Genomic DNA, 23060 nt, shown 5'->3' with positions numbered 1-23060 from the left:
GGTTAATAGATGTATTGTTGTCATCCACTGCTTGGACTGTTTTAATAGATGTATGTTGTTGTCATCCACTGCTTGGACTGTTTTAGTTAATAGATGTGTTGTTGTCATCCACTGCTTGGACTGTTTTAGTTAATAGATGTATTGTTGTCCTCCACTGCTTGGACTGTTTTAGTTAATAGATGTATTGTTGTCATCCACTGCTTGGACTGTTTTAGTTAATAGATGTATTGTTGTCATCCACTGCTTGAACTGTTTTAGTTAGATGTGTTGTTGTCATCCACTGCTTGGACTGTTTTGGTTAATAGATGTGTTGTTGTCATCCACTGCTTGGACTGTTTTAGTTAATAGATGTGTTGTTGTCATCCACTGCTTGGACTGTTTTAGTTAATAGATGTGTTGTCATCCACTGCTTGGACTGTTTTAGTTAATAGATGTGTTGTTGTCATCCACTGCTTGGACTGTTTTAGTTAGATGTATTGTTGTCATCCACTGCTTGGACTGTTTTAGTTAATAGATGTGTTGTTGTCATCCACTGCTTGGACTGTTTTAGTTAATAGATGTGTTGTTGTCATCCACTGCTTGGACTGTTTTAGTTAATAGATGTGTTGTTGTCATCCACTGCTTGGACTGTTTTGGTTAATAGATGTATTGTTGTCATCCACTGCTTGGACTGTTTTAATAGATGTATGTTGTTGTCATCCACTGCTTGGACTGTTTTAGTTAATAGATGTATTGTTGTCATCCACTGCTTGGACTGTTTTAATAGATGTATGTTGTTGTCATCCACTGCTTGGACTGTTTTAGTTAATAGATGTGTTGTTGTCATCCACTGCTTGGACTGTTTTGGTTAATAGATGTATTGTTGTCATCCACTGCTTGGACTGTTTTAATAGATGTATGTTGTTGTCATCCACTGCTTGGACTGTTTTAGTTAATAGATGTGTTGTTGTCATCCACTGCTTGGACTGTTTTAGTTAATAGATGTATTGTTGTCCTCCACTGCTTGGACTGTTTTAGTTAATAGATGTATTGTTGTCATCCACTGCTTGGACTGTTTTAGTTAATAGATGTATTGTTGTCATCCACTGCTTGAACTGTTTTAGTTAGATGTGTTGTTGTCATCCACTGCTTGGACTGTTTTAGTTAATAGATGTGTTGTTGTCATCCACTGCTTGGACTGTTTTAGTTAATAGATGTATTGTTGTCATCCACTGCATGGACTGTTTTAGTTAATAGATGTGTTGTTGTCATCCACTGCTTGGACTGTTTTAGTTAATAGATGTGTTGTTGTCATCCACTGCTTGGACTGTTTTAGTTAGATGTATTGTTGTCATCCACTGCTTGGACTGTTTTAGTTAATAGATGTATGTTGTTGTCATCCACTGCTTGGACTGTTTTAGTTAATAGATGTATTGTTGTCATCCACTGCATGGACTGTTTTAGTTAATAGATGTGTTGTCATCCACTGCTTGGACTGTTTTAGTTAATAGATGTGTTGTCATCCACTGCTTGGACTGTTTTAGTTAATAGATGTGTTGTTGTCATCCACTGCTTGGACTGTTTTAGTTAATAGATGTGTTGTTGTCATCCACTGCTTGGACTGTTTTAGTTAATAGATGTGTTGTTGTCATCCACTGCTTGGACTGTTTTAGTTAATAGATGTGTTGTTGTCATCCACTGCTTGGACTGTTTTAGTTAATAGATGTGTTGTTGTCATCCACTGCTTGGACTGTTTTAGTTAATAGATGTGTTGTTGTCCTCCACTGCTTGGACTGTTTTAGTTAATAGATGTATTGTTGTCATCCACTGCTTGGACTGTTTTAGTTAATAGATGTATTGTTGTCATCCACTGCTTGGACTGTTTTAGTTAATAGATGTGTTGTTGTCATCCACTGCTTGGACTGTTTTAGTTAATAGATGTGTTGTTGTCATCCACTGCTTGGACTGTTTTAGTTAATAGATGTATTGTTGTCATCCACTGCTTGGACTGTCTTAGTTAATAGATGTATTGTTGTCATCCACTGCTTGGACTGTTGTTTTGGGAAGACAGCCTTCATTACATGTTTCTCACCTACACAATGAATCCAGATTAGTTACACAGGCAGAAGTGAAGACAGTAGCCTAGCGTTACTGATTAGTTACACAGGCAGAAGTGAAGACAGTAGCCTAGCGTTACTGATTAGTTACACAGGGAGAAGTGAAGACAGTAGCCTAGCGTTACTGATTAGTTACACAGGCAGAAGTGAAGACAGTAGCCTAGCGTTACTGATTAGTTACACAGGCAGAAGTGAAGACAGTAGCCTAGCGTTACTGATTAGTTACACAGGCAGAAGTGAAGACAGTAGCCTTGCGTTACAGATTAGTTACACAGGCAGAAGTGAAGACAGTAGCCTAGCGTTACTGATTAGTTACACAGGCAGAAGTGAAGACAGTAGCCTAGCGTTACTGATTAGTTACACAGGCAGAAGTGAAGACAGTAGCCTAGCGTTACTGATTAGTTACACAGGCAGAAGTGAAGACAGTAGCCTAGCGTTACTGATTAGTTACACAGGCAGAAGTGAAGACAGTAGCCTTGCGTTACAGATTAGAAGTGTAGAAGTGAAGACAGCAGATGGGTGGTGCTGTTGTGGCAACTGTGCTCCATTGCGAACTCATTAAGAATGCTTATGCTGCAGAGAACTTGATTGATGAGGAACACCGGGATCTTGCTGCCCACATCAACTCTGTTTTCATGGAAACATTTGTCCCGATCCCAAAAAAGAAATTGCAGACAACTCCATTTCAGCTGGACCAAATGGGACAGTGATCCATTTCAGCTGGACCAAATGGACAGTGATCTGACAAGTAGCTAAACTTTACTTTATTGAATAATCTCTGATCATTAACCTCTATGAGCGGGACGGTTGTGGGTTGTTGCTTTTATACCAGCCCAAACACAGTGGATATATGTTTTCACATTAAATCACAATATTTTGTTGGCACATTTTATTAGAATAGGATATATAGGCCTACACTTATTTATTTATTTTATTTTACCTTTATTTTACTAGGCAAGTCAGTTAAGAACAAATTCTTATTTTCAATGACGGCCTGGGAACAGTGGGTTAACTGGGGCAGAACGACAGATTTTGTACCTTGTCAGCTCGGGGATTTGAACTTGCAACCTTTCGGTTACTAGTCCAATGCTCTAACCACTAGGCTACCCTGCCGCCCCATTGAACTGGAAATATCAGAATATAACTTGTTTCATATTGACAAAACAAAAGCAACAGTTCTAAGTACATGACTGCTGCTCCAGAATCTCAAATCCACTTGGTGATGTATAAATGGTGAATCCAGACAACTCAGACCGGTCTCATACTGCAGCGTTCTGGAGTGGTTCCTCCACAATGAGACACTGGGTCCAGGTGGTCCAGTTCCCTCTCCCATCATACGTGGTTCATTCCAGACAAATATCCGTCACCTTATGGGGTCTAAACTGGTTCAGGAAGCAGAAGACTCCCAGGACTTGTGAAGTGAAAGTTCCAGGTATGTCCTGCACCCAAGCCTGTGATGTGTGTGTGTGTGTGTGTGTCAGGTTAGGTACTGTGACTGCAAAAATAAAGAATATCCACGCAAATGGACCAATAAAGCAAGTATTGTTACATATATATTTTTTTGTGTTGTTGAAAAACATAACATTCAACCTTCACCCACCCAGAGAGAAAAGTGAAGACACTTGGTTGCATATTAAAAAAATAAAACACTAAGTATACAACACAATGTTAGCAAAATGTTGTATGTGCTGCCCAAAAGTCTGTGGTGCTACGTTCATCCTGGAGTGGTCTTCTAACCAGGTCCTCGTTCTCAGGTCTCTCCTCTGTAGCAGTGTTTAAGTGGGACATTAGGCTTGGGCAGGTGGGATGAAGGATCCCTGGAAACTACTGGTGGATCCTGTCACCAGTCCAGCACCTGGTCAACCAGGTTCTACTGGAACTGTTTTGGTTAATGGATGATGTTGTCATCCACTGCTTGGACTGTTTTGGTTAATAGATGTGTTGTTGTCATCCACTGCTTGGACTGTTTTAGTTAGATGTGTTGTTGTCATCCACTGCTTGGACTGTTTTAGTTAGATGTGTTGTTGTCATCCACTGCTTGGACTGTTTTAGTTAGATGTGTTGTTGTCATCCACTGCTTGGACTGTTTTAGTTAGATGTGTTGTTGTCATCCACTGCTTGGACTGTTTTAGTTAGATGTGTTGTTGTCATCCACTGCTTGGACTGTTTTAGTTAATAGATGTGTTGTCATCCACTGCTTGGACTGTTTTAGTTAATAGATGTATTGTTGTCATCCACTGCTTGGACTGTTTTAGTTAATAGATGTGTTGTTGTCATCCACTGCTTGGACTGTTTTAGTTAGATGTGTTGTTGTCATCCACTGCTTGGACTGTTTTAGTTAGATGTGTTGTTGTCATCCACTGCTTGGACTGTTTTAGTTAATAGATGTGTTGTTGTCATCCACTGCATGGACTGTTTTAGTTAATAGATGTGTTGTCATCCACTGCTTGGACTGTTTTAGTTAATAGATGTGTTGTCATCCACTGCTTGGACTGTTTTAGTTAGATGTATTGTTGTCATCCACTGCTTGGACTGTTTTAGTTAATAGATGTGTTGTCGTCATCCACTGCTTGGACTGTTTTAGTTAATAGATGTGTTGTCATCCACTGCTTGGACTGTTTTAGTTAATAGATGTGTTGTTGTCATCCACTGCTTGGACTGTTTTAGTTAATAGATGTATTGTTGTCATCCACTGCTTGGACTGTTTTAGTTAATAGATGTGTTGTTGTCATCCACTGCTTGGACTGTTTTAGTTAATAGATGTATTGTTGTCATCCACTGCTTGGACTGTTTTAGTTAATAGATGTATTGTTGTCATCCACTGCTTGGACTGTTGTTTTGGGAAGACAGCCTTCATTACATGTTTCTCACCTACACAATGAATCCAGAGTGCAGTTAGACATGTTTTATATGGTGAACACACACACACACACACACACACTAAATGATTGAAGTTTGGGTTTCACCAAATACAGGAAGAGTAGCTGACGCAACAGAAAAGGTGGTAGTTTATATTACACTAGACAATGTCTTCAAAGTGATGTACATGCCTGGTCCGTTTTATAATAGGAGGTATCAAGTCAAATCCGGTGGATCCATCCGTTCAACTTCTTTACGTACCAGTTATGGGCACTTCTTTGCCCACATTTTCAAACGCCAAATACTGACAGAGATCTGTTTTCTTCTCTCCCCGTTTTAAACACACCCCCAAGTCAAGTGACATGTTTACAAATCTGTAAAACTTGTTAGTTATGGCCATTGTACTAAAAGTAATTGTATTGTTAGGATATGAATTGCCCCCATTGACATGGAGAGGGGTTACAAATAGGGATCTTTACCGCTGAATCAGTTAGCCACAGAAAATATTTTTGACTACGCTAATCCGTCCATAGGTACATTTGAGTCTTTTAATTGTTATTAAATTGGCTTGTGTGTATCTTATGACACGCTCACAGCATTCAGGACCTAGTCTGAGGAGAGGAATAGGCCTTCACCTGCCAGACACGCTCACAGCAGCTCCTCACAGACACGCTCACAGCAGCTCCTCACAGACATGCTCACAGCAGCTCCTCACAGACACGCTCACAGCAGCTCCTCACAGACACGCTCACAGCAGCTCCTCACAGACACGCTCACAGCAGCTCCTCACAGACACGCTCACAGCAGCTCCTCACAGACACGCTCACAGCAGCTCCTCACAGACACGCTCACAGCATACAGGACCTCGTCTGAGGAGTGGAATAGGCCTTTACCTGCCAGACAGCTGTGAGCAGCAGCTCCTCACAGACACGCTCACAGCACACAGGACCTAGTCTGAGGAGAGGAATAGGCCTTCACCTGCCAGACACGCTCACAGCAGCTCCTCACAGACACGCTCACAGCAGCTCCTCACAGACACGCTCACAGCATACAGGACCTCGTCTGAGGAGCGGAATAGCCCTTTACCTGCCAGACAGCTGTGAGCAGCAGCTCCTCACAGACACGCTCACAGCACACAGGACCTAGTCTGAGGAGAGGAATAGGCCTTCACCTGCCAGACACGCTCACAGCAGCTCCTCACAGACACGCTCACAGCATTCAGGACCTAGTCTGAGGAGAGGAATAGGCCTTCACCTGCCAGACACGCTCACAGCAGCTCCTCACAGACACGCTCACAGCAGCTCCTCACAGACACGCTCACAGCAGCTCCTCACAGACACGCTCACAGCACACAGGACCTAGTCTGAGGAGAGGAATAGGCCTTCACCTGCCAGACAGCTGTGAGCAGCAGCTCCTCACAGACACGCTCACAGCAGCTCCTCACAGACACGCTCACAGCAGCTCCTCACAGACACGCTCACAGCATACAGGACCTCGTCTGAGGAGTGGAATAGCCCTTTACCTGCCAGACACGCTCACAGCAGCTCCTCACAGACACGCTCACAGCATTCAGGACCTAGTCTGAGGAGAGGAATAGGCCTTCACCTGCCAGACACGCTCACAGCAGCTCTCACAGACACGCTCACAGCAGCTCCTCACAGACACGCTCACAGCAGCTCCTCACAGACACGCTCACAGCAGCTCCTCACAGACACGCTCACAGCAGCTCCTCACAGACACGCTCACAGCACACAGGACCTAGTCTGAGGAGAGGAATAGGCCTTCACCTGCCAGACAGCTGTGAGCAGCAGCTCCTCACAGACACGCTCACAGCAGCTCCTCACAGACACGCTCACAGCAGCTCCTCACAGACACGCTCACAGCAGCTCCTCACAGACACGCTCACAGCATACAGGACCTCGTCTGAGGAGTGGAATAGCCCTTTACCTGCCAGACACGCTCACAGCAGCTCCTCACAGACACGCTCACAGCATTCAGGACCTAGTCTGAGGAGAGGAATAGGCCTTCACCTGCCAGACACGCTCACAGCAGCTCCTCACAGACACGCTCACAGCAGCTCCTCACAGACACGCTCACAGCAGCTCCTCACAGACACGCTCACAGCAGCTCCTCACAGACACGCTCACAGCATACAGGACCTCGTCTGAGGAGTGGAATAGCCCTTTACCTGCCAGACACGCTCACAGCAGCTCCTCACAGACACGCTCACAGCATTCAGGACCTAGTCTGAGGAGAGGAATAGGCCTTCACCTGCCAGACACGCTCACAGCAGCTCCTCACAGACACGCTCACAGCAGCTCCTCACAGACACGCTCACAGCAGCTCCTCACAGACACGCTCACAGCAGCTCCTCACAGACACGCTCACAGCAGCTCCTCACAGACACGCTCACAGCAGCTCCTCACAGACACGCTCACAGCATACAGGACCTCGTCTGAGGAGTGGAATAGGCCTTCACCTGCCAGACACGCTCACAGCAGCTCCTCACAGACACGCTCACAGCATACAGGACCTAGTCTGAGGAGAGGAATAGGCCTTTACCTGCCAGACAGCTCTCACAGCAGCTCCTCACAGACACGCTCCTAGAGTAAAAACGGCCTTTTGGAAGACTAGACATTGCGCAACAAAATAACAACTCTAAATTTAATAGTGTGTTTAAACTTGATGGCCACGATAAAGTAGTATGTTTGTCCATCTTAACTCACCATTCCAGTGCGTATGCTAGTCAACAGTAGGCAGGCTATCACCACGACAACCACCACTTTGACCTGTGAGCGGGAGGCAGTAGACGCTTTTTTTTTTTTTTAAAGCGGTTTTACTTTAATTAAAATAATGAAGTCTTCCCTTGCTTCTTAGGGAGCCGAGCCAAAAATCCATCCATAGAACCGCGGAGGCAATTATATATATATATATATATGAGCAACACATCCTAGTTGTTGAAAATAGATTCCTCCTCTAGGTTTCTAATGTAAATGTTCATCTCCGTCACATATAGAACCGCTCGTATTGGGTGAGCTGTTCAGAACGGTGTTGTCCTGAGATTTTCATTTTGGTAAATGTTTGAAAATGACTTTCTATTATGGCTTTCATTACAGCCGTTGCGTGTTCAATACCAGGCTATAGCCTTTTGACTGGAAGGTGATTGGCTTGATATTGTTGCATGTTTCCATTAAGCGCGTAATGAAAGATGTCTGTTCCTTGTATGCACGCATAGTATTTTTGTGGTTCCCGGAGCCAGCCATTATGGGCAGCATGCCCCAGGTGGTTCCCGGAGCCAGGCATTATGGGCAACATGCCCCAGGTGGTTCCCGGAGCCAGGCATTATGGGCAGCATGCCCCAGGTGGTTCCCGGAGCCAGGCATTATGGGCAACATGCCCCAGGTGGTTCCCGGAGCCAGGCATTATGGGCAGCATGCCCCAGGTGGTTCCAGGAGCCAGGCATTATGGGCAACATGCCCCAGGTGGTTCCCGGAGCCAGGCATTATGGGCAACATGCCCAGGTGGTTCCCGGAGCCAGGCATTATGGGCAACATGCCCCAGGTGGTTCCCGGAGCCAGGCATCATGGGCAACATGCCCCAGGTGGTTCCCGGAGCCAGGCATCATGGGCAACATGCCCCAGGTGGTTCCCGGAGCCAGGCATCATGGGCAACATGCCCCAGGTGGTTCCCGGAGCCAGGCATCTTGGGCAACATGCCCCAGGTGGTTCCCGGAGCCAGGCATTATGGGCAACATGCCCCAGGTGGTTCCCGGAGCCAGGCATCATGGGCAGCATGCCCCAGGTGGTTCCCGGAGCCAGGCATCATGGGCAGCATGCCCCAGGTGGTTCCCGGAGCCAGGCATCATGGGCAGCATGCCCCAGGTGGTTCCCGGAGCCAGGCATCATGGGCAGCATGCCCCAGGTGGTTCCCGGAGCCAGGCCTTATGGGCAGCATGCCCCAGGTGGTTCCCGGAGCCAGGCCTTATGGGCAGCATGCCCCAGGTGGTTCCCGGAGCCAGGCCTTATGGGCAGCATGCCCCAGGTGGTTCCCGGAGCCAGGTCTTATGGGCAACATGCCCCAGGTGGTTCCCGGAGCCAGGTCTTATGGGCAACATGCCCCAGGTGGTTCCCGGAGCCAGGTCTTATGGGCAACATGCCCCAGGTGGTTCCCGGAGCCAGGTATTATGGGCAACATGCCCCAGGTGGTTCCCGGGCCAGGTATTATGGGCAACATGCCCCAGGTGGTTCCCGGAGCCAGGTATTATGGGCAACATGCCCCAGGTGGTTCCCGGAGCCAGGTATTATGGGCAACATGCCCCAGGTGGTTCCCGGGCCAGGTATTATGGGCAACATGCCCCAGGTGGTTCCCGGAGCCAGGTATTATGGGCAACATGCCCCAGGTGGTTCCCGGAGCCAGGTATTATGGGCAACATGCCCCAGGTGGTTCCCGGAGCCAGGTATTATGGGCAACATGCCCCAGGTGGTTCCCGAAGCCAGGTATTATGGGCAACATGCCCCAGGTGGTTCCCGGGCCAGGTATTATGGGCAACATGCCCCAGGTGGTTCCCGGAGCCAGGTATTATGGGCAACATGCCCCAGGTGGTTCCCGGAGCCAGGTATTATGGGCAACATGCCCCAGGTGGTTCCCGGAGCCAGGTATTATGGGCAACATGCCCCAGGTGGTTCCCGGAGCCAGGTATTATGGGCAACATGCCCCAGGTGGTTCCCGGAGCCAGGTATTATGGGCAACATGCCCCAGGTGGTTCCCGGAGCCAGGTATTATGGGCAACATGCCCCAGGTGGTTCCCGGCCAGGTATTATGGGCAACATGCCCCAGGTGGTTCCCGAGCCAGGTATTATGGGCAACATGCCCCAGGTGGTTCCCGGAGCCAGGTATTATGGGCAACATGCCCCAGGTGGTTCCCGGAGCCAGGTAATATGGGCAACATGCCCCAGGTGGTTCCCGGAGCCAGGTAATATGGGCAACATGCCCCAGGTGGTTCCCGGAGCCAGGTAATATGGGCAACATGCCCCAGGTGGTTCCCGGAGCCAGGTATTATGGGCAACATGCCCCAGGTGGTTCCCGGAGCCAGGTATTATGGGCAACATGCCCCAGGTGGTTCCCGGAGCCAGGTATTATGGGCAACATGCCCCAGGTGGTTCCCGGAGCCAGGTATTATGGGCAACATGCCCCAGGTGGTTCCCGGAGCCAGGTCTTATGGGCAACATGCCACAGGTGGTTCCCGGAGCAAGGTATTATGGGCAACATACCCCAGGTGGTTCCCGGAGCCAGGTAATATGGGCAACATGCCCCAGGTGGTTCCCGGAGCCAGGTAATATGGGCAACATGCCCCAGGTGGTTCCCGGAGCCAGGTATTATGGGCAACATGCCCCAGGTGGTTCCTGGAGCCAGGTATTATGGGCAACATGCCCCAGGTGGTTCCTGGAGCCAGGTATTATGGGCAATAATGTTAAGGCAATGGGGCTAAAAGTAATTATATTGTTTGGATAATCATGGCCATAATGGACAGGTGAGGTGGGGGTTATGAATACACAACAGACCAGACTACTTGCAACCTAATTAGGCCGACACCAGGGGGTTCCTGGTACCATGCATTCCACACTAATAGGCCGACACCAGGGGGATCCTGGGCCCATGCATTCCACACTAATAGGCCGACACGGGACCATGCATTCCACACTAATAGGCCTACACCAGGGGGTTCCTGGGACCATGCATTCCACACTAATAGGCCTACACGGGACCATGCATTCCACACTAATAGGCCTACACCAGGGGGTTCCTGGGACCATGCATTCCGTGCAAGGCTATAGAGTTGTTAAAAGCATGAAATGTTGCCATGCAAATAAACCATGGCTAGCCAACACAGACATTATAGATTGATAAGTAGACAAGATACTAAATAATTTAAATGCAAAACCTTTTATTTTAATTATGTGTATTCTGCAACGTAAGATGACACAATTACTATCTGTTATCTCCTTCAACCCTGTGTCATAAAGGCAGGACACAATAAGATCCACTCAAACTGCTATTACATACCTCAGCAGCTCCCTCCATTTTGGAGCAACGCCATATCCAGCCAACGAGAACACAGAAGCTAGAGCTGTCAGAGTTCTACGTGTTCCCCCCACACGAGAATACAGAAGCAAGAGCTGTCAGAGTTCTGTGTTCCCCCCACACGAGAATACAGAAGCTAGAGCTGTCAGAGTTCTACGTGTTCCCCCCCACACGAGAATACAGAAGCTAGAGCTGTAAGAGTTCTGTGTTCCCCCCACACGAGAATACAGAAGCTAGAGCTGTCAGAGTTCTACGTGTTCCCCCCACACGAGAATACAGAAGCTAGAGCTGTCAGAGTTCTACGTGTTCCCCCCACACGAGAATACAGAAGCTAGAGCTGTCAGAGTTCTACGTGTTCCCCCACACGAGAATACAGAAGCTAGAGCTGTCAGAGTTCTACGTGTTCCCCCCACACGAGAATACAGAAGCTAGAGCTGTCAGAGTTCTACGTGTTCCCCCCACACGAGAATACAGAAGCTAGAGCTGTCAGAGTTCTACGTGTTCCCCCCACACGAGAATACAGAAGCTAGAGCTGTCAGAGTTCTACGTGTTCCCCCCACACGAGAATACAGAAGCTAGAGCTGTCAGAGTTCTATGTGTTCCCCCCACCCGAGAATACAGAAGCTAGAGCTGTCAGAGTTCTACGTGTTCCAACCCACACGAGAATACAGAAGCTAGAGCTGTCAGAGTTCTACGTGTTCCCCCCACACGAGAATACAGAAGCTAGAGCTGTCAGAGTTCTACGTGTTCCACCCCACACGAGAATACAGAAGCTAGAGCTGTCAGAGTTCTACGTGTTCCACCCCACACGAGAATACAGAAGCTAGAGCTGTCAGAGTTCTACGTGTTCCCCCCACACGAGAATACAGAAGCTAGAGCTGTCAGAGTTCTACGTTTTCTCCCCAGCATTTCTGAATTGTAGTCATCGTCGTTGATGAAGTGCTTAGGCTACTGCACACATCTGTATCGGTCTCTTTCAAAAAGAAAAGTGACATTTTGTTCCTTCTTAAAGCCACAGACTGAAAACACACATGCACAGTTGTTACCCATCTCCAATGTTATTGCAGTCGGCCACATAAAATAATACAGATCACTTTAGGTGGAAAATAACACATTTCCTGTCTCAAAACCTATAATACTTTTGATTTAAAAAATAAAAAAAAATAAAATATATATATATATATATATATATATATATATATATATATATATATATATATATATATATATATATATATATATATATATATATAGAGCTCATTTGGCCAAATGCTTTCAATAAAACAAAAGAATTTGTCCACAATTCACAGGTTTCTCAATCGCTCTGACTAACGGAGCAGAGCTGGTGCACAACAAAACGCCACGAGTCACGTGACCCTTTTATTTTGGCCGCTTTCCAGTTCTAGACCCCAGGGGGAGAAGGCAAAGTCCACCTAACTAGTCAATGTATGGAATCACTTGGGAAATTTAGAATTTTAGGTTAACTTACCCTTTAACTGCAAAATATCTCAAGACTCATGACAAAATGTGTATGTAGAAAAGCATGAAACTGCAAATGTCTCTGCCCCATAGCAAAACGTGTTAACGCAGGAAGTTAGCAAAATGTGTTGAAAAGCTAGCTAACTTCCTACATTAACACATTTTGCTATGGGGCAGAGACATGTGCAGTTAGGGAGCCTTTCACTTACTGTGTTTTCAAAATACCTCATCAAGAGAGGCATTGGGGCGGCAGGGTAGCCTAGTGGTTAGAGCGTTGGACTAGTAACCGGAAGGTTGCAAGTTCAAACCCCCGAGCTGACAAGGTACAAATCTGTTGTTCTGCCCCTGAACAGGCAGTTAACCCACTGTTCCTAGACCGTCATTGAAAATAAGAATTTGTTCTTAACTGACTTGCCTAGTAAAATAAAGGTAAATAATAATAATAATTTAAAAAAAAAGTGTGTGTCAAACTGTGGAACTGCAGGAAATGCATTTAACATGTAATTGTTTTTTTTTTATCTGGGGGACATTGCGTGTCAAGACATTAACATCCCTTATTGATTAAATAGAGCTAAATATGTAGTACATTTTTTATTTAACTAGGCAAGTCAGTTAAGAACAAATTCTTATTTTCAATGACGGCCTACCGGGGAAAAGTGGTGGGTTAACTGCCTTGTTCAGGGGCAGAACGACAGATTTTTTCCCCCTTGTCAGCTCGGGGAATTCAATCCAGCAACCTTTCAGTTCCTGGCCCAACGCTCTAACCACTAGGCTACCCTGCCACCTCAAAATGTCAACTGTATGCTGGCACGAGCACACAACTGCTTCCACAGCTGAGTGCCGTGTGGAAAGAAACGTGTTCCAATGAGCCCAGTCACTGGACAACATGTCGAAATGCAATCTGGGAAAAGACAACAGTTTTGATGGTAATAATTGAAAAAAGAGAGGATCCAAGCTATCCACTGCTGTATGATCTATTGCTCAACTCCAATTGGCAGTGTTTCATAACAGGAGTGTCCGGCATGACAAAGGAAAGAAACCACATCGGCCATTCAAATGCATAAACGGTAGGCCTACATCCTCTTTAACAATGTACACAGTTAAACTACTTATAAAACTGAAGTATCTGATGATACTTCGGTAAACACGCTGCCTCATGCTACAGAAACAGGGGATTGGGCTCCTGTCTTGTGCTGTTCTGGCTCGTACCAGGCTACTTAACTAAACTCGGTCTCTGTGTGGGCGTGCCTGTCCACCGTGTGTCTGTCTTCTCTCTGTGTGGTGTTCTGTGATAACGCTGACTGTAACCCCCTGCTGATTGTAACACCCCCCCCCCCGCCGTTGCATCAGGTCACAGGCCCTTTAAAAACATGACATTTCATCAATGTTATTGGGCTCATTTCTAGATTCTATGGTTGGCTATGATATACTGTAATTGCCCAGACAGCAAATGAATCATGAAATCACCCATGATTAAAATTCTGCCTAAATAACTTTCTCCTGTGATCTCGACCCACCAGCCTGTAGTTGTCACTTGGTACTGGCCCGGTGTGCTACTGGCAAATTTACCTGAATGTCAAGCCCTGGTGTGTGAGCTAGAGACAGGACAGCTGTATGTATCGTGTGTGTGTGTGTGTGTGTGTGAGAACGTGACAGGACAGCTGTATGTATCGTGTGTGTGTGTGACAGGACAGCTGTATGTATCGTGTATGTGTGTGTGTGACAGGACAGCTGTGTGTATCGTGTGTGTGTGTGTGTGTGTGACAGGACAGCTGTGTGTATCGTGTGTGTGTGACAGGACAGCTGTATGTATCGTGTGTGTGTGTGTGTGTGACAGGACAGCTGTGTGTATCGTGTGTGTGTGTGAGTACTACTCACACAAAGACCAGTGTGGTGGCTGCCATCAGGGCTGTGTGTGCGTGTGAGTACTACTCACATAAAGACCAGTGTGGTGGCTGCCATCAGGGCTGTGTGTGTGTGTGAGTACTACTCACATAAAGACCAGTGTGGTGGCTGCCATCAGGGCTGTGTGTGTGTGTGAGTACTACTCACATAAAGACCAGTGTGGTGGCTGCCATCAGGGCTGTGTGTGTGTGTGTGTGTGTGTGTGTGTGTGAGTACTACTCACATAAAGACCAGTGTGGTGGCTGCCATCAGGGCTGTGTGTGTGTGAGTACTACTCACATAAAGACCAGTGTGGTGGCTGCCATCAGGGCTGTGTGTGTGTGTGTGAGTACTACTCACATAAAGACCAGTGTAGTGGCTGCCATCAGGGCTGTGTGTGTGTGTGTGAGTACTACTCACATAAAGACCAGTGTGGTGGCTGCCATCAGGGCTGTGTGTGTGTGTGTGAGTACTACTCACATAAAGACCAGTGTGGTGGCTGCCATCAGGGCTCCAGGGAACCATGGTTTCTTCCAGCGCAGGACCTGGTCCCCAGCCAGGATCACCTCTCCCCAGCCCTGCAGCTGCTCCTCCAGCTGGGCCGTCTCCTGGGCCTGGAACACAGACACCGACCGAGACAGAGGTTAGGAAGTAGCCGTGGACGAGCCAGTACGGTCCATGAGACAGAAGCCCATCTTCTGTTTCTGTAGATTGAGGCAGCGTGATCTACCAGTACACCTCCTGGACAGGACGCTAGTCTATTACAGAGCCAGGTGTTAACCTCCTGGACAGGACGCTAGTCTATTGCAGAGCCAGGTGTTAACCTCCTGGACAGGATGCTAGTCTATTACAGAGCCAGGTGTTAACCCCCTGGACAGGACGCTAGTCTATTGCAGAGCCAGGTGTTAACCTCCTGGACAGGACGCTAGTCTATTGCAGAGCCAGGTGTTAACCTCCTGGACAGGACGCTAGTCTATTGCAGAGCCAGGTGTTAACCTCCTGGACAGGATGCTAGTCTATTGCAGAGCCAGGTGTTAACCTCCTGGACAGGACACTAGTCTATTGCAGAGCCAGGTGTTAACCTCCTGGACAGGATGCTAGTCTATTGCAGAGCCAGGTGTTAACCCCCTGGACAGGACGCTAGTCTATTGCAGAGCCAGGTGTTAACCTCCTGGACAGGATGCTAGTCTATTGCAGAGCCAGGTGTTAACCTCCTGGACAGGACGCTAGTCTATTGCAGAGCCAGGTGTTAACCTCCTGGACAGGACGCTAGTCTATTGCAGAGCCAGGTGTTAACCTCCTGGACAGGACGCTAGTCTATTGCAGAGCCAGGTGTTAACCTCCTGGACAGGACACTAGTCTATTGCAGAGCCAGGTGTTAACCTCCTGGACAGGACGCTAGTCTATTGCAGAGTCAGGTGTTAACCTCCTGGACAGGACACTAGTCTATTGCAGAGCCAGGTGTTAACCTCCAGGACAGGACGCTAGTCTATTGCAGAGCCAGGTGTTAACCTCCTGGACAGGACGCTAGTCTATTGCAGAGCCAGGTGTTAACCTCCTGGACAGGACACTAGTCTATTGCAGAGCCAGGTGTTAACCTCCTGGACAGGACGCTAGTCTATTGCAGAGCCAGGTGTTAACCTCCTGGACAGGATGCTAGTCTATTGCAGAGCCAGGTGTTAACCTCCTGGACAGGACGCTAGTCTATTGCAGAGCCAGGTGTTAACCTCCTGGACAAGATGCTAGTCTATTGCAGAGCCAGGTGCTAACCTGCTGGACAGGATGCTAGTCTATTGCAGAGCCAGGTGTTAACCTGCTGGACAGGACACTAGTCTATTGCAGAGCCAGGTGTTAACCTCCAGGACAGGATGCTAGTCTATTGCAGAGCCAGGTGTTAACCTGCTGGACAGGACACTAGTCTATTGCAGAGCCAGGTGTTAACCTGCTGGACAGGATGCTAGTCTATTGCAGAGCCAGGTGTTAACCTCCTGGACAGGACGCTAGTCTATTGCAGAGCCAGGTGTTAACCTCCTGGACAGGACACTAGTCTATTGCAGAGCCAGGTGTTAACCTCCTGGACAGGACGCTAGTCTATTGCAGAGCCAGGTGTTAACCTCCTGGACAGGACACTAGTCTATTGCAGAGCCAGGTGTTAACCTCCTGGACAGGACGCTAGTCTATTGCAGAGCCAGGTGTTAACCGCCTGGACAGGACGCTAGTCTATTGCAGAGCCAGGTGTTAACCTCCTGGACAGGATGCTAGTCTATTGCAGAGCCAGGTGTTAACCTCCTGGACAGGACGCTAGTCTATTGCAGAGCCAGGTGTTAACCTCCTGGACAGGATGCTAGTCTATTGCAGAGCCAGGTGTTAACCTCCTGGACAGGACGCTAGTCTATTGCAGAGCCAGGTGTTAACCTCCTGGACAGGATGCTAGTCTATTGCAGAGCCAGGTGTTAACCTCCTGGACAGGACGCTAGTCTATTGCAGAGTCAGGTGTTAAGCGTTGTTTAAATACATACACAAATCCCCAGCTCCCAACATGGCAAAGTAGCAATTTGACCAGCCTGATTAATTTTTAATTCACCTTTATTTAACCAGGTAGGCCAGTTGAGAACAAGTTCTCATTTACAACTGCGACCTGGCCAAGATAAAGCAAAGCAGTGCGACAAAACAGTTACACATGGGATAAACAAACGTACAGTCAATAACACAATAGAAAATCTACATACAGTGTGTGCAAATGGAGTAAGGAGGTAAGGCAATAAACAGGCCACGGCAGTAGCCCCCCCCCAGGTGTGTGACAACGCAGCCTGGTAACGGGTCAGGTTGAAAAGGACTCAAGATGCACTGGTGCACTCAGAAGAAAAGCCATCTAACTCTCAGTCCAGACAACGCTGAAATCCAATTCACATAGTTAACAGTTTAGCCTGTTCATCTAAGGAGCTAGGCTGAGTCCCAAATGGCACCCTATTCCCTATAGGACTCTGGTCAATGAAGTGCACTATATAGGGACTAGGGTGCCATTTAGACGCAAACAGACTGCACCACAGAAATACCACTGTTTAATGGCTTGCTAATACCTTAAGCCCTGCTGACTTCCAAACATCTCTCTACTACTATCAGTTGGCGGCTGAGCAGAGCCACAGGGCTGAAAACAGAGGTGTCATTGTGAATGGTCGGGCAAGTGAAATAATCCCACGTTGTGCTGGCACCACAAAGACCCGTCTTCATACAGACATCTCTATTCCAAGGGCACTAAACACCATGTCGTCTCATGACCCACAGCCAGCCAGGAAAAGGCATAGCTATTAACGTTACAGACTTGTTTTGCCACACAGATCATCATCATCGTGATCCATCCTAGTTGTCAGTTGATCCTCTGTGGTAGGTTTGTTCGGTGGATGAATGTAATCAACGACAGACAAGGCCTGACTGCCGCATCTGAGAGCTGTCGTGAAGCTGACAAAGCACGATCTAACTGAAGACAGTTTCAACCAGATTCTAGTGTTCCATCACTGTTCTAGAACAGCAGTTCCCAAACCTTCTCCCACTCGAGCTCCCCTTGCCAGCATTGGTGAACAATCCCCCTGCATATCTATTTCTATGGACACAAACTGTTTACACCCCTCTTGTTGCTAGACAACTTATTTTTGCAGGTTTAAAAGCTTATTTCCTGCAATTCAAAAAACAAAAACCATGGCGTAGTGAGAAAATTCAGTTTTGAAGCCAATTTTCTTTCACTTCCATACATTTTGCCATGGCTAATGTATATTCATATGATATTTGAGTGACTAACATTAACAAAAAATTTATAAGCAAAAAAAGGACACTAGTTATAAGCGGCAGGTAGCCTAGTCGTTAGAGTGTTGGGCCAGTAACTGAAAGGTTGCTGGATCGAATCCCTGAGCTGACAAGGTACAAATCTGTCATTCTGCCCCTGAACAAGACAGTTAACCCACTGTTTCCAGTAGGCTGTCATTGTAAACAATAATTTCCCCCCCCTCTGCGTACACATCACGGACAAACTGAAATGGTCCAACCACACAGACAGTGTGGTGAAGAAGGCGCAGCAGTGCCTCTTCAACTTCAGGAGGCTGAAGATATTTGGCATGTCACCTAAAACCCTGACAAACTTTTACAGATGCACAATCGAGAGCATCCTGTCAGGCTGTATCACCGCCTGGTACGGCAACTGCTCCGCCCATAACCGTAAGGCTCTCCAGAGGGTTGTGCGTTCTGCACAACGCATCACCAGGGGCAAACTACCTGCCCTCCAGGACACCTACACCACCCGATGTCACAGGAAGGCCATAAAGATCATCAAGGACAACAACCACCCAAGCCACTGCCTGTTCACCCCGCTATCATCCAGAAGGCGAGGTCAGTACCGGTGCATCAAAGCTGGGACCGAGAGACTGAAAAACAGCTTCTATCTCAAGGCCATTAGACTGTTAAACAGCCATCACTAACATTGAGTGGCTGCTGCCAACATACTGACTCAACTCCAACCACTTTAATAATGGAAAAATGTATGTAATAAATGTATCACTAGCCACTTTAAACAATGCCACATCATATAATGTTTACATTACTCATCTCATATGTATATACTGTACTCTATACCATCCACTGCATCTTGCCTATGCCATTCTATACCATCTCTCATTCATATAAAAAATTTTAATGTACATATTCTTATTACTTCCTTTACACTTGTGTGTATAAGGTAATTGTTCTGAAATTGTTAGGTTGGACATTACTGCATTGTCAGAACGAGAAGCACAAACATTTCGCAAAACACTCGCATTAACATCTGCTAACCATGTGTATGTGACAAATCAAATTTGATTTGTTCATTGACTACAGCGCAACACCATAGTGCCCACGAAGCGCAACACTAAGCTAATGACCCTGGGACTAAACACCTTCCTCTGCAACTGGATCCTGGACTTCCTGACAGGCCGCCCCCAGGTTGTAAGGCTAGGCAACAATACATCTGCCACGTTGATCCTCAACACAGAGGCCCCTCAGGGGTACGTGTTTAGTCCCCTCCCGGTTTCCCTGTTCACCCACGACTGCGTGGCCAAGCACGATTCCAGCACCACCATTAAGTTGGCTAACGACAACAGTGGCAGGCCTGATCACCGACAACAATGAGAGCCTATAGGGAGGAGGTCAGAGACCTGTCAGTGTGGTGCCAGGACAACAACCTCTCCCTCAATGTGAGCATGACAAAGGAGCTGATCGTGGACTACAGGAAAAGTAGGACTGAACACGCCCCCATTCACATCAACAGGGCTGTAGTGGAGCAGATTGAGAGCTTCAAGGTCCTTGGTGCCCACATCACCAACAAACTATCATAGTCCAAACACACCAAGACAGTCGTGACGAGGGCACAACAATGCCTTTCCCCCCTCAGGAGACTGAAAAGATTTGGCATGGGTCCCCAGATCCTCAAGATCCGCTGCACCATCGTGAGCATGGTGACTGGTTGCATCATCATGGCAACTGCTCGGGATCCAACCGTAAGGCGCTACAGAGGGTAGCGCGCACAGCCCAGTACATCACTGGGGCCAAGCTTCCTGGCATCCAGGACCAATATACTAGGCGGTGTCAGAGGAAGGCCCCCCCAAAAATTGTCCAAGACTACAGTCACCCAAGTAATAGACGGCATTGTTGGTTTAGGGCTTGTAAGTAGTTCTCTTTAGCCCATGTCATTATGAATCACAGAATGAATCATTAGATTGTTCTCTACAAGATTACAAATGCAATATGCTTGTACTTAACAGTGTTGATTAAATGAGAACGTTAGTTTGTTGTGACCTTCGCCCAGCTCTAGGATGCATCTCCTCCATATTTCAGCATTTGTAGATGGTAACATTAGGAGGCGTTTCTGCGCTTTGGATGACTGATACCCTCATCATTTTCATCTTCCAGATCAGTGGCTTTCTATTCCTCTAACCCCAATCAATCAATGTTGCAAGGGGCCGTTTCTATGGCAATTTATACAACGGGCGGATCAGATCCTGAATGCTGATTGGTTAAAACAGCATTCCAGCCTGTGTCTACCTCACAAATGACCACCTGCTAAATCTTCGACGTTAAAATGCCTATTTTCTATCGGGACTATACATCGTGGAAGGATGAAATTGTATGAATAAATTAATCAAGATGACGTTAATGAAAATATGTCAATCATTATTTGAATCTGTTCCTAACCCGTTGTATAAATGCCCTCGAAGGCGGTGTTTGGAGGACAGTATTTGACTCTGACAAGGGGAGATTTGCGGCACACCACCTGCCCTCGACTACAAGCATTTCGCTATCGCCGCAATAACATCTGCTAACCATGTGTATGTGACCAATAAAATATGATTTTATCTCGGGCCAAACTCCTCCAGTGCCAATATATCCTTCAAACACGGGCATTATCATTTAATTAAAAAAGGTTAGCCTCAAATGCACAATGAAAACTGGAATACTTTTTTCTGGGATGGGTATACACTGAAATTCAGTCTTAACGTTCATTAATATATAGGCTCAATTTTGTTTTGTATTCCCGGATTTCGTTTAGAACAGGTCAGTGTTATTACACCATCTAGGTTACCAGTCAACGTTCAAATGTATCGCCGTTCAGCCCTCGGTCCGAGCAGCGACCACTTCTGACCATAGTCTTAATTACACCAGTCACTCGAACCACGCTTAATTATTGAGTAAATTGTCTAACTTTTACACCAAATATATAATTTGTCATCTTTCGGTGACTAATCAAATAGTTAAGGTAACGCACATTTGTTAATTTCAAAGGGGATGTTAAATAAATGTCACAAGATCCAAATTAGCCAGACATGGGCTCTCTCGGCTTGTCAGCTGAACGTGTCACATTTAAAATAACCTTACGGACAGCCGCTGTGTTGGCTAGCCAGCCAAATAAACACAGCTAGCTACAAAAACACCTTTCACCAATTAGCCGTATCATGCGAGAACAGCTAGTTAGCCGAGCAATAATGTTAGCTATAAGGCCAATATTAGACTGCATAACGTTAATTGTTAACGGCCTATGTAAAATGATACATAGGCCATCTAACAAACCATGTATTGTATGGCTTAGTTAATTTGCTCAGATGGTCAGATTAATGATTTAATTTGTTGGGCACGGTTCTCATTTTCACTAATCCTCCTTCGCTAGCATAGCTGGTTAGTTGTTCGCATTTCGAAGGCCGTTGACAAGCGAACGACAGCAGTTAAGCAACACTACGACGTTAACGTCACCTAAATTCAGGAACTAAAGCTTGTCAAGTCGAAAGTGGGATAACGTTACTTACGAGTACGTTGGCGCTTTTGTTGTCTCCCTCTGCCATAGCTAGCGGTTGTTTAAGTTTTCGGTGATGTTTTAAAGGCAAATTTAAAACGACCCAGGGGCGCAGCAGACGCTTCCCTCTCTCCTTTGTGGATTTTGCAGTTCACAAACCAACCGTTGGATGGACTTGCGAACAACGTCATGGCTAAAGGCATTATGGGTAATGTAGTTCACGCCCCTTTCCTTGGCATTGCCCAAAATAAAATTACTCGGCTGACATTTACGAGCCAAATTAATTTTAAATCAATAAACCGTTTGTTTAGGAGGAGGAAACTCCTACCACAAGGAAATTACAAGAATGAACAATAATTGAATTGGTGAACCTCTGACCAATTTCACAAATCACTTGATTGATTAGGTTTAGATTAGATTTAGATTTAGATTTAAGTCATTTAGCAGACGCTCTTATCCAGAGCGACTTACAAATGTTTAGCTTAAATGTAATTGGATGATTAATTTAATGTCTGTCAGGCGTTTGGACCACTGCTGAAGTCTTCAGGGCTCTCTGTGTTACATTTCCCCCTCACTGACTGGATATAGACTGGTGAATGAGCTCACTGGGCTATAACCATTACTAGATAGTCTGAAGTGAATTCCTTTCCTTGGCCAAGTCCCAAACTGTACCCTATTCCCCTGGTCAAAAGTCTAGGACACAGCAGTTGTCTCTTTTAGACCACTGAAAACCGTTAGGATGGCTGGAGAAAGCTGTTTCCACATCAGTGTAAATACCAGATTGTTAAAAACCAGTGTGGCTTCTCATCCAAAGCAGCGAAGTACATGCACATTTCAGTCTGACGTTATGAGAGTATGGGATGTAGAGAAACAATGGAAAAATGCACAGAGGGGAAAGTCCTCTGTATGTTCTTCCATTAGCCATTTTCTATGTACAAATGTACATGTTCAGTTTACAGTATCAATCTTTCCACTTGGAGAAAGAATTCCTAGAATTAAAACGACTACTTTTACTGTATTTTTGTTGGCAACACCGTGCAAGAATGAAAAATATCAGCCAGCAAATCAACGTAATTTTTTGTTTTGTTTAATTAACACAAATACATGGGGCTCCCGAGTGGCACAGCGGTCTAAGGCACTGCATCTCAGTGCGAGATGAGTCACTACAGACATCCAGGCTGTATCACAACCGGCCGTGATTCGGGCGGCACACAATTGTCGTCCGGGTTTGGCCATCATTATAAATAAGAATTTCTTCTTAACTGACTTGCCTAGTTATAATAAAACATTTAAAATACATTTATTAACTTTTGTATTTGCAGAACATATGCAAGAGACAGAAACAGACG

At 46.4% G+C, this 23060-nt stretch overlaps 1 protein-coding gene across 1 annotated transcript in view; it reads right to left on the bottom strand.

The window, feature by feature from the left end:
- LOC135554760 (ADP-ribosylation factor-like protein 6-interacting protein 1) overlaps window positions 1-21882 on the bottom strand; it is a 37089-nt gene extending 15207 nt beyond the window's left edge. Inside the window, exons 1-2 of the mRNA XM_064987191.1 lie at window positions 21725-21882; window positions 14880-15013 (exon numbers count right to left, since the gene is read on the bottom strand). Coding sequence (XP_064843263.1) covers window positions 14880-15013; window positions 21725-21760 — 170 coding nt within the window. The 5' untranslated portion in view covers window positions 21761-21882. The remainder of the gene's footprint in view (window positions 1-14879; window positions 15014-21724) is intronic.
- Window positions 21883-23060: the final 1178 nt, after the last annotated feature.

The sequence above is a fragment of the Oncorhynchus masou genome, chromosome 14 (genome assembly GCF_036934945.1).
Source record: "Oncorhynchus masou masou isolate Uvic2021 chromosome 14, UVic_Omas_1.1, whole genome shotgun sequence".
Classification (NCBI taxonomy): Eukaryota; Metazoa; Chordata; class Actinopteri; order Salmoniformes; family Salmonidae; genus Oncorhynchus; species Oncorhynchus masou.
This window is presented reverse-complemented; position numbering and strand designations above follow the sequence as displayed.